A 13075-nucleotide genomic window follows, 5' to 3' on the forward strand; every position below is an offset into this window, starting at 1 on the left:
TAATATACAATATATATATATTTATATATATTAATTATAACTTAACATTCTTAGGTCTTGTGTCTTTTGCAGCTACTCTTTTGACTAACAATTAAACTTTTGCTCGAGGTACCCAATAAATTATATTTATGCTAAGACTACATAATGAAGTTTTCTGTTTGTTTTTTTTTTGCTTTCAATTTGACTATATGCTGTGTGTGTGTGTTTTTTATTGTTGCTTCCGCTTCCACTTCCGATTCAGATCAAGGTAATGCTCAGTCCCTGGGGCAATTGCAGTCCTGAGAGTGTTGCTTCTGTTGCTGTTGCTGCTGTGTGGTGTGTAACTGCTTTGTGCTTTCTCACCACATCCGCTTCCGCTTCTGTTGCCGCCTGCTGCTGTTCGCTGCTGCTGTTGCTGCTGCTGGTAAGCTGATATCGCAGACGTCGACGCGCTGCTGGCGCTGGCAGCACTTCCGTAATGACGCTATCGAATTCCAGGAGTATTTCATCCTCGTCCAGATTGCGTGTCCAGCGTGGACGCTGTTTGGCGGGACTCATGATGCGCAACGGACGCACCGTGGTGGGTTTTTCCACTTCCACTTCCGCATCCGTTTCCGGTGCGGTCGCCTGTTCGCTGCTGAGCGTGGTGCCCAAGCGACGAAACATGGCCACCACTTTGCCATCGACACGCGGCGCCGGCAATCTTTGGTAGTTGACTAGTTTTGCTGCCTGTTGTTGTTGCTGCTGCTGATCCTTGGCCAGGATTTGCTTGCTCAGCTCCCGCTGCAATTGCGCCACTTTGCGCAGACTCCGTCGATGCATGCGACGCCATTTGCTGATCTCGCTCTCGCGGCACCTCCGACACTGACTGTTACTCCGGCGCGTGGCCAGCTTCGCCAGCGTCTGGGCCGGCTTGAGGGAGAGCAGACGCAGCACCATCGGCGCACTGCAGCTGCTGCAATGACGCAGCATTTTGCGCATGGCGCCGGAGCCGGCGGCGCCTGAGGATGCAGTGAATCCTCGCTTATTGTAGCTCATAGCGGGCGCAGACTGTGCAGCTGGCGGGGAGGAGGGGCGCTGGATGTGTGCCTGCTGCTGCTGTTGCTGCTGCTGTGGCTGTGGCTGTGGATGCACTTGCGCCACTGGTCGCAATTTGGCTGCCTTCAATGGTTGATCCTTTGGTTGCTGTTGCTGTACCAAGGCGCCAGCGCTGCTATTGTTGCCCAGATGCGAAGGACTCTGACTACGACTCGGACTCTCGGCATCGTTGCTGTTGAGCGCCTGCAGCGAGTGCCAGTTTATGAGCCAATTGTTGCAGCTAAAGCACAGGAATTTATCCTCATTCAGCGGCTGTAAGCAGACACAGAGAGACAGAGAAGGTTAATCGACGTGTTGAGATATGTGAGAGAGAGAGAGAGAACTTAAGATAAATGAGAGATATATATTGAGCGGGCTTAAAAGAAAAAAAAGACAGTTGTTGCTAAACAAATGTCGCTGTTAAACACATGTTGCTGCAGAGATGTTGTTAAAGAAATGCTGAGTCGTTTGGGGGAAGTGGAGCTAAGAGATATGCTCAGAAGGAGAACTTTAAAGTGGAAGAAGAAAGAGAGAGATCTTGAAAAAGAAATGATGAGCGAGTAAAAAAACTAGTGAGTTGTTGCTAATAAGATGCTGCTAAGCACATGTTGCTAACGAGGTGTTGGAAGAACACGAAGCCGGAGAAAGCGAAGAGCGGGCAAAAAAGTTATTGGGTTGTTGCTAAACAGTTGATGCTAAGCAGATGCTACTAACGAGGTGTTGCTAAGCATATGTTTCCAAACTTAGTCTCATTGAGAGTAGAACAAGCAAAGACCCATTGAGCCATTAATATATTTGTTAATTTAAATAATATAATATATTAATATACATATAAACTAATGAACTAATTAATATTTGATGTGAAGTTAAGGAAAGTGTCAATGCCATCAGTTTGATAGCTTTATTTTCAAATGACGACACAAAGTTATTTCCACTAACGTGCTAATGCTTATTTTAAATATCTGAAGGAATCAACCAAAGAAATATATGTATCAAAAGTTTCCTTCAACTTTTGCAGAGAGAAAGAGAGCGCTGCACAAAGAGAACGCAGTTAACGCGAATGTAAAAACTGTTAAAATTCCATTAGCTAACATTACAACACTTAACATTTAACTTACAGCACTTAACATTTAACATTTATTTTATCCTGCGCAGGGCGCCAAATTTAAAAATGCAGGCAAATTAAAGAAATTAATGGTTTTTTGCTGCTGCTGCTGCCAACAGAAAAGTGTTAATAAACCAGCTTGTTGACGCTCAGCCCACTTGCCCACATTTATAATTATATAATTAAAATTAGTAGCAACATGAGTGTAAAATATGTAGAAGCTGCTCAAGCTCGGAAGAGTTTCGTGTGAAATGCAATTGTATTCAACTCATTGTCCTGCCCAATGAGTTGCTACTGGAGCATATAACCGCAAACAGCAAAAAATAACCAAATGTGCTGACTAAAATTGTGCTACGCCCCAAAGAACTGGCCAAACTCCGACTCCGATCACTGACCACTAATGAGCGTCCTCAGATTGAAAGGTGCAAGAAATATCATAAAATTTAAGTTGACTTTGGGTCCGTCGCGTCGTGGCATATTAATTACCGCTTGAGCAGCGAGAGACGAAGAAGGAGCGGGAATGGGGAAGGGAGCTGGTTCACGGCATTCCTTGTATCAATAATATTTTGTATTTCTTTGCGTGCACCTGCCGAAAATTGCGCCCAGCAGCTGCCTCGAAAATACAACAACAACAAAATACACAAAACCAGTCGAAAAAAAGGGCTCGAGGCGTGGTTTGAGGATACGGTTATGTTTTAGGTAGGCGCTCCCTGTCCAGGCGGCAAACCCGTTTGGCCACGCGCCGTCCTCCTTATCGAACGCCTGCAAAGCGTAGCGAAGGAGACCCAGCGAACCAAAAAACAAAAAAAAAATAAGGAAAATAAAATAAAATATGTACAAGCCAAACATGACATTAGGCACGCGGCATAACAACAGTGACAGCTGCTTAGAATTAGAGAAGGGGACAAAAGTGCCAGAGAGAGAGAGAGAGAGAGAGAGAGAGGGAGAGAGAGAAGTAATAGAGAGAGAGAGCGGGGGAGGGAGTTTCGGGATAGGGTAGTAGTAGTAGAAAAGAGTAGAGTTAGAGTATAGGTAGTGAAGAGGTAAAGTAGAGCTAGAGTAAATATAAATGTAGATAGATGTAGATGTAGAAGTAGAAGTAGAAGTAGAGTAAAGGTAGTTCAGAAGTAGAGCCTTGCTTTCGAGAGTATACAGTAAAGGTATAGAAGATTTTATACTTAAGAGTACAGCTAGAGAAAAGATAGACCTATATTATATAGTACGGGAGTAAACTAAAGGTAGTGTAGAAGTAGAGTCCTCTCTCTCTCTAGGCTAAGGGCAAACAAGAGATGGACTATAAAATGAATAGATATATACATTTCACACTGAAGAGTAGAGTTAGACAGCATGTTGACTTCTAGTAGAAACTAGTAGATTTAGACAAAAGGTAGCTTAGAAGTAGATTCTTCACTCCTTAAAGTATTAATAAAGTAAAGGATATTCCAGATTTGGAGGTAAATCGATCAGAGTTAGAATTTTCACAGTTAATATTAGAATTGGAGATTAGATGGGTTTTTAGTAGATTAAAGTAGAGTAGTAGAGTAAAAGTAGAGTAAGTAGAGTAGTGTAGAAATAGAGTACACTCTATCTTGAATAAATGAGTACATAGAGTAGAGATCGATTTATAGGCGTAAAGTAGTTGTGGTGGTAGTGTTAAATTAGGATAAATGTAGAATCTTTACTCCTTAAGGTAAATGTATTCCAAAGGTAGACTGTAATTCAAGTACAAGGAGAGCTGATACATTTAAGATTAGAGCTAGAGTAAAGATATAGATTTATATCAAAAGAGGTAGTGTTCAAGTGGAGTAAAGGTAGATCAAAGGTAAGGTCTTAATACTCAAAAGTATAGATAAAGGTGTAAGTAAAGTAAAAGTAGAATACAAATCGAATGCAGCTAGATTTGAACTCGAATTCAGATAGAATAAATGTATAGTCGAGTCAAGAAGTGGAGGTAGTGTAAAGGATAGTTACTGCCAGGATCAGTTGGGTACCGCAAGCCAAAAAGGAATTCAAAAAGTGGAAGCGATCGCTCAAAAGGCCATGTGCAAATGGTAAAATAATGCAAATTGCAGGCCAGGTGCAATTCAGGCAGCCTGAAAGAGCCACACGCAAAGCTGATAAACACACGAAACGAAAGAAAGAGAGAGATAGATAGAGAGAAAGAGAGAGAGGCAGACAGATGAGTGACTGAAATTGCTTTGCTGCTGCTGCTGTTTTATGGCAGACTCATTCAGTCTTTGCGAGACCTTATGGGTTTCTCGAGCGGGTTGAGGCAGAAGGGGGTGTGTTCTACTATAAAGCGGGGGTGATATATGTATATATATATATATATATGCATGTGTGTAGGGGGTGCATTGTGTAGTCAGTGGGCAGGTGGTGTTCAGTTGCGCAAATTGAATAAACAACAACGATCGTTACGTTGCTGGCCACTCTTTGAATAAGGGTGAACTATGCAAACTGAATTAAGTAGGGTAAATTCTAACGGTTTCTAGTTCTACAGATCTTAACCGATATAAAAAGCGTACCCTATTAAAATTGTGTACTATGTCAAACTAACTATTATTGTTTAAAAAGCAGTTCAGAGCTCTACTTGGAGATCAACTATTCTCTTTATCAAGATCTTATCAAGCTATCTTCATACAATACAAGCTGTCTATTTATGTTCAAGTCTCCATTCATTGTTGATAAGTAAAAGAAATATGATGCCTAGTTTCTAATATTATAACTGACTACCTCTCTATCATATCATGACCATCACACTGACTAATTAAATGCTCTGTAATTCAATAGCTTCTATCTGCCTTCATATCTTAGCAGCAACCCCTATCAATATCTTTCTATCATAACTAATTCAATTGTTGGCAAATCCAATTAACAGCTGGCAATGCAATGAAACCTTAGAACAACTGTCCCAAAAACTAGCCAAGAAGTCCTGCAAGGACTCATACTCAAATTTTCGTTGAATTTCTGTGGAATTTTCTGGAATTTTTTCTATGGTTTCCACAAACAATTAGAGTGGTCTATGGAGAAGTACATAGTTAATGAAGTTTATCAATTGAAAACTTATAAAAAATGACTAGAAAGATTTTGGAAATAAAATATAAGAAATATAAGAAAATCTCAAAGATTAAAGTACATCTAAAAACCATTTCCATTTCATATGAGGTATAAAAGAAATCAATAATTGCCAGCTAGATAAAAGAATACTAAACCGCAGTTATCTTTGGAGATCAATAAAAAATGCGATGCCTTTGCTAGATAAGCTGGAGGAACTGCGTCTCAGCTGCTGCTTGCTGATTGCGCAGTTCATAAAGAAATCCAGAAACCTTTAAGAATGTTAACAACAACAGCAACAACAACCTATAGAAATTGTTTACCTAAGCCGGGAGAGAACAGACAATAGCTGATATGCGAAAAGCAGGCAGCTCAAAAGAGTTTGTCTGGTTTCTTTGCCGGATCTGCTCTAAAGATGTGTGTGTGTTTGTGTGTGTGTGCTGCCAAATACAGCTGCTGTCTGTGTTTGTGAGGCAGCTGGAAAAAAGGTAGCCCTAAAAAATAAAAAGAAAAAATGTTAAGAGGCTGCTGCTTGCTCACAGGTTTGTAAGCAAAACGAAAACCCGCAGAAATTGGATCAATCATAAACAGCGAGAAGAGGCATCAAAAACAACAACAACAACAACAAAAGATATGCACGAATTGTCGCAGCTGCCACACAGCCAGCTTGATTGGAGAGCAGGTTCGTGAGTTTGCTTCAAGGCTCTCACTGACAGGTAGCCCCACAACAACAACAGCAGCAACAACAACAACAACTCAAAAACTGTGTAATCCAATATGCAACGCACTTTGTTCTGTGATGTGATGTGTTGTGCACTTTCCCAGGCCACATTTAAATTAGAACAAGCTGTTGAAAATTATGGAAACAGACAGAAAAGGACAAAGGACTGACGACAGAGGACAGAGGACAGAAGGACGCATGTATTGATTAAGTGCCACATGCAAAGTGTCCAATTACAGAAAGGGAAATGCAGCAGCTGCTATCCAGTTACTAAACTTGTCCAAGCTGTCCAAGTCGTCCAACTTACCCACGCTCTACACCGGATACGGATATGGATATGGATATGGATACACACACACAGCGACAGTCACAACTCAGGTAAATCGGTTTAGCTTAGTTTAGTTAGTCAGTCAGTTGGTCAAACTGGAAGGCAGATTGACAGCAAAGGTCGTCAATGTCGTCAGCTGAAGTTGTTAACTCAATCAATGGGTTTTCATCCTTGCTCTACTTTGTGTGGTGAAACCTGTTAAATGCGGAATAAAAACAGTCCTAGAAAGTATTTCTAATCGACAATCTGAAAACGTTGGACTTGGTTTAGATAGAAGAAATGCATTTCTTCAGGGGAATTATTTCGCTGAGTGTATAAAATTTAATCATGTTCAAGATTCTGTGACTGCTTTAGTTGGATTTGGTATCGAATCAACTATCTATATATATATTAATTAGCTATGAGAGTGTTTGAGTACTATATGTAAAGCTCTTTGAATAAGCTTGCTCTTTCTTAGTTTAAGCTATTCTCTGCTTATTATTTCCACATTATCAACTGCAAATTGGACTAAGACAAGACCTCTAAATCTGTCTCTCAGCTCAGAGGCTTGCTTCCTTCTCAACTTAGTTACCAAATTCGAACTTTGCACTAGATTTCGCCTCACACAACTCCTCAATCGTTTTATTAAGAACAGTTTCTATATCTTCTCTAGTTATTTCTTTGGCCAGACTTTCTATTATGATTTCCCTCAGGTTAGGTCAATTGGATTAATATTGTAAGTTCCATGCTTGCTCTGAGTCCTCTTTTTGCCTATTTCCAATTACATTTTTAGCTATCCATTTTGTAAATCAAACATTTGAGTTGCAAATTCCTTCAGCTGCATGCAGACTTCCTTGGCCAAACCTACCCTTTGCACTGTCGACTCGAGCTGTACCAACTCCCAACTAAAAAAACAACGCCCAGCTAGGTGGGGCTGCTGCTGTTGCTGCCCCTTCCCCGACCCCTTGTCTCGGGAGACTTTTCAAGTGCACACGCTTGGATGCTGCAGCCACCTGAATGGATGGCAAGCAGCGAGGGGGGTAGGGAGTAGTGCCGCTTTTAGCGGGTTGCTGCTGCCTCAAATCTTTTGCACAGTTCACAGTTTTTCATCCCCTTTTTTCATACAAATACAAAACACACACACACACACACATAGATACACAGACACGGGACGAGACGAAGGACGTTCGCTGTGTGTGACTCATTTATCGATTTTTGTTTTTGGTTGGTTTTGGATTTGGATTTGGATTTCGTGTGTTTGCTGCGAATGCATACCTGAAATTTGAATTTGGCTTGGATTAGCTGTACGATATTTGGTCCGGAGCGTGGCTCATAGATGTTGATCGTCTGATTTGTTTGGCAGCCGCAGATGAGGCAGGTGCGTTTCAGGTACTCCGAGGCGGAGGCAGCCGATGCCGCTGCTGAGGGCGCTGCTGCTGCCATTGCCGCCGCTGGCTCTGCCTCATTGTTCGCCGACATAATAACGTATTTATTATTATAATCCTTGTTTCTTAATATTGTGTCTATATTTTATTTGTATTTGTTTTTTTTCTTTTCTTCTTTTTGTGTCGGCACTCTCTGACGTCACTGGCTGTTTTGACAACAACAACAACAACAACGATTGCGTATTGGTTTTGACGTTAAATCCACAATCCACACACAGGAGAAGAAGAAGAAGACGAAGAACAACAACAACAACGGCGACCGTTCCACGTTGCACGTCCTTCGCGTTGCACGCACAATTTTCGAATGAGGCAAGCAAACTCACGAGTCTCTGCCTCGGCCTGTGGCACTCAGCGAAGTCGGACGTCGTCGTCGGCATCGACGTCGTCGTGCTCGTTGGGCTGTAATTCCATCTGCCCTCCTTCAATGTTGTTGTTGTCGTCGCCTGTTTCCCTTTTTTCCCCTGCCTGCCTCTCCTTTTACCACCTTGCCGCCTTTTGTTCGCGTGTGCAGCACTGAGAGAAATCCACAACTGCAAAGACAGAAAAAAATTAAAAGTAAGCTTGAAAAGTTGTATCTTATCTGTTGCATTACAAATTAGATAAAATATTTTAAGGCAAATTAATTACTTACTAGTTACTTATTTTATTAATATTTATTAATATTTATTATGTATTTCTTATTCAAAATATTAATTCATTTATAGTTCTATACAGATGAAGAAGTTTAAATTAAAATATGTTAGAATTATTATAATTATTTGCTAGCTGTTTGTTTATGCCCTAAAATCATTAAAATCAATAAAAAAAAGGGTTTTACATGAATTCCAAGCAAAAATAAAAAGAAGTCAGACCATTATTAGAATGATGTTGATTTATAAAATCGCGTCAGTTTTGACCAATTTATGACAATAGGAAACTTTTATCAGTATTTACATTTATTTATTATTATTTTTTAAACATGAATACCAAGTCAGAATCGCGTTTGCAACTTCAAATGTAGCTTTAATTTAGAGTTCCAAACATGGCTAAAAAGACCTGCTTTTTGAAAATCCGATCATTTTTGACGAAGTTATGGCTGTGGAAAGTTTCGAACTGTTCTCAATATGATTTTTGAGATAAAATTTTAATATGATTTCCGATCTACAATCGCATTTTAAACTTTAAATGCAGTATTATTTTAGAGGTCAAATCATGATCAAAATGTCATTGCTTTTGAAAATCGGTTAAGTTTTGACAAAGTTATGGCTGTGGAAAGTTAAGACTAATTCCTGCATAACATTTTTTAGAACAAACGAATTTTACATGAATCTCAGCATAAAAAGGAGTTTGCCAATTTAAATATAGTATTAATATAGAGGCCAAATCGTGATCAAAAATGCACTGCGTTTGAAAATTGAAATCTTTTTGAAATGCACAAAGTTTTTAGAAACAGTTTTAGACAGTTTAAACGTTGGAGTCCTCTTCACAAGGATTCGTATGCCCGAAACCTGTTAAAAGTATTGATTTATAGGCTCATTAGCTCCATTTTAATAACACTTACTTGACTCAGTGGAGGTAAGTAGTATGTTTATATTAAAAGGCGTTATTATGTTCATATTTACATATTTGCTCAGCCCAACAACAGCTACCATTAATACTTGACCTATCTACACTTTGTGCAGACCTCTACGCTTCCTCCAGAAAGCCAAAGGAAAACCTCCAACAGCAGCAGCAGCTGCTGTCTCAACAGAAATTGAACGACAAACTCCAAATTTAATGTGCAGGCTTCCTTTTGGCAACGGCAACCACAGCAACAACAACCAGATCAGATACTCGTCCTGCTCATCATTATGTTATTTATTTGTTGTTTTTACTTATTTCGAAGGTACAACAACTTGTAGCATGTGTGTGCAACAGCAGCAACAGCAGCAGCAGCAGCAACAGGCGGCATCCACATTCACATCCACATTGTAGTCGAGGATTTAGCTCAGTAGCAGCAGCTGCTCCTCCAAAAACGCACCACAAAAGGTGCATTTTTTGTTGTTGATGTTTTTTTTTTCACTATTTTTTTTTTGGTTTTTTGTTTTTGGGAACTCAATCATATGTTCTGCGCATATAACTCGTACTTTGGCCTCATCTTTGGCTTTGACTTTGTTTGCAGCTTGCAACCGGATTTTTAATGCTGTGGCGACAGATGTTTTTTTTTTCTTCTCTTTTTTGTTTTTTCGCCTTTCGTCTTTTGGTCTTCGGTCATTTGTGGCTCGTTTCGACTGGGTTAAGATGCCGCTTGCTGCTTCCCGCTACTTTTACTACGACTCGTATCGCCTCGTACTCCATAGTAAACAAAGAATCATTTTGCTTCGCACTCTTCATGAATGAGTTGATGAATGGACCACTGAACGAGCTACGCGAGCAGCCCGGAGATGATTAGGGGGCGCAGAATGGATGTGTTATCAAGCGGATATTTGTATCGTGATTTTGAAAAGGAAGTTAACAATGTGGTTGGCAGTCTTGAAAATGTCAAGAGCTAGACTATTGGTAAATAACTAATATAATACAATACATTAATGTATTATTAAATGTATAATATCGCATCGTATCCTTAAAGCTAGCTAGAGGACTTTTATGGTATTCATAAATACTTTGTGTGCCATGAAATGGTCTAGAAAATGATTTTATTAAATGCTTAGAACGTAATAATTCGTTGTCGAAACTTGAATACTTCTTTTCTTTTTCTTAAAGTACGAAAATTCATTTACTTTGACACCTTTAACATGAATATCTTAAAAAGATTAACCGCCTATTAATTTTTAACGTTCAAATTGAAATTTAACCACAGCATACTTCTAGGCACACACAAGCAGTAGACATGCAGTGCAAGCAGTGTCCGCCTGACGTGGAATGCAGTTCAGATGTGGGAAACTTACAAAACTGCTTGCCGAGCGCGCATTTTAAACGGTTGAGAAAATAGTCAAACGAATAAATATTTATATTTGGCAAAACTTCAACTTCAAAGCACATTTGTTAGTTCGTTTGAGCTGAAAATACCTAATTACAAATATTAGAACTGCTGCTAGATGAAGTTATGTATTAAATGGGGAGATTCAAGAGTTTAATGTACATTTCCGATGTCGGAAATCTATTGTGCAACTTTCAGATTCTCTATGCATAGTTAAAATACATCTGGTTCCTTAAATAGTATCAAATTGCTGTACTTTAAATATTTGGTTAAAGAATGATAGATGTTTTTAGGAGTTATGTGTTGTAATTGCGTATCTCTTGGAAAACTTTTTAATTTACTCAAAATAAAATTTACCACCCACAAAAAGCATAAGGAAAGCCTAAGACGACTCATTAAAATCGGCAACCAATATTTTGACTAAGCTTAACAACAACATATAATCGCCAAGGATAAATATAAAGATTTTTTATTTGCTTGAGGAAGTCACACGCATTCAATTGTAAATCGAATTCAAATAGTTAAAATTATGCATTTAGGGTGAAGCAAGAGCAAGTCAAGATTCGTATGCGTAACCCAAGGCATGACGGGGAGACTCTTGAGATTATGTGGAATAATATTGTACTTATGAATTGAGGATTTAAGTCACCCGCTGATGCTGCTCCTGCTGCTGCTGCTGTTGTTGCATGTGAATCTTGTGGCGTCGTCGCCTTCTCGTTCTCACGCACGGCGACTCCCGCTGCTGAGAAAGCAACAAATTGCTAGTGCCAAGGTGCCTCACAGGACCCCCCCTAAAGCACGTGCGAAACTCAAGAGCGAGAGTGAGCAAGAGAGAGATAGAGGGAGAGGGAGAGAGGAAACGAGAGAGAGAGGGGCGCGCGTGCAAAATAATTGACTTGACTTTTTGTTAATTGCAACAAGCAGCAGTGGCAGTGGCAGCAGTGGCAGCGTTGCCGCAGCATGTGGCTTAGAGTCACCCAACTGCCGATTGGTGGCAACGGCACCGATACTCTAGGGGATGATCGAATGAATGAAATGTTGCGGCACACACAAGCAACCCTCTCGGGGGAATTCCGTACACATTTTTGCCGGCACTTTTTCGCCGTTTGTTGTTTGCCTTTGGCTTTGGCTTTTTATTTGTAGTTTATTTATTTATTTTTTTGGGTGGTTGCTATGGGTGACTATTGCGCTCTGTTGTGCTCTTACTCTCCCTCTCTCTCTCGCTCTCTCTCTGTTCGTCATATGGTCTCTCTGCGCGCTCTCTCACTCACTCGCTCTCTCTATCTCACTCTCTTTGGCTGAGTTGCCATTTTGTTGAAGAGCTTCGGCCGGTCTGCTCTTTTATTTTGTGTGTGTTTTGGCATTTTGGGCCAACGGGCAATGTTTCAGTCAGTTGCGAACGCTGCAGGCGCAAGGATATCCCATTCAGTGCTCTCTGTTTTAAATAGTCAAGCGAATTTATTCTCGTATTTGGCGCGCTTTTTTTGCGCGTAGTCCTCAAAAATTATTAATATTCAGTGCGGCTGCTTCTTCTTCTTGTTGGAAAGAGTATTATTTAATTGCTTGGCATGTCTAGGCGCAAACAGGCAAAGCCGCGCGCCTGCTTGAAACGTAAGTTTGCCCAAGGCTGGACAATAACAGTAAAAGCAACAACAACAGCGACAATTCCCCAGTGAAAGCAGTTCAAATTGTCTGCGTGTGTGTGTGTGGTGTGTTTGTGTGTGTGTTTGATTGATTTGGGGCCAAGCCGTAGTCCAAAATGTGACAAGTGCTGCACATATGCGGACGGGTGGGGGGAGTGGGGAGTTACAATTTGGCAGCAGCAGCAGCTGTAATCCCCCGTGTAACGGTACACCTAACTGTCGGACTGGGCATGGGGAGGTGTAAAAAAATAGTAAACGTTTTGTGTGGTGGGTTAGCTTTTACCGTTAGTCTGCTTGTCTGACTGACTGTCTGCCTGCCTACAATTGCAAACTGCAAACTGCAGCCAAGGCAACCAAAGTGCCGTTAATTTTTAATACAATTTCAAATTGTGTCAGTGTAAATAACAGCAAACATACACACATACACACACACACACATACACATACAATGATAACAAATAAAATTGACAATAAATCCAATGCACATGTGAGGCGGGTAACTGGCAACCGGCTCAAAGCCCCCAAAGACAGCGCCACACTCACACAACAGACACACACACACACATATACAAAGCACATGCACACATTGCACAGGGCATAAAATTTCCCCAACGTATACAAAGTAAAAACGAAAACGGCAAAAAAATAGAAGCGAACTTTGGCTTTGCTCTTTTTTTCTCTCTCGCTCTCGCTCTGCCCGAAAAAAGCACAAAAACACAGAAAACCCATTGCCATGTATTTCTCATGGGAGTCGACAAACGGCTCTCTGGCCAATCCCAAGGGAATTCAACATTGGCGCTTACAAC

General features: G+C 40.5%; 1 protein-coding gene across 1 annotated transcript; it reads right to left on the reverse strand.

Moving 5' to 3' along the window:
- Positions 1-150: 150 nt before the first annotated feature.
- On the reverse strand, positions 151-7967 carry LOC6569013 (protein phyllopod). Its single transcript, XM_001995122.3, has 2 exons — positions 7519-7967; positions 151-1329 (listed from the first exon to the last, which is right to left on the reverse strand). The coding sequence occupies exons 1-2, from the start codon at positions 7720-7722 to the stop codon at positions 238-240; spliced, it is 1296 nt and encodes a 431-aa protein (XP_001995158.1). The 5' UTR covers positions 7723-7967; the 3' UTR covers positions 151-237.
- Between the last annotated feature and the right edge of the window lie 5108 nt (positions 7968-13075).

This window comes from Drosophila grimshawi, unplaced genomic scaffold (assembly GCF_018153295.1).
Source record: "Drosophila grimshawi isolate 15287-2541.00 unplaced genomic scaffold, ASM1815329v1 contig_1367, whole genome shotgun sequence".
Taxonomy (NCBI): domain Eukaryota; kingdom Metazoa; phylum Arthropoda; class Insecta; order Diptera; family Drosophilidae; genus Drosophila; species Drosophila grimshawi.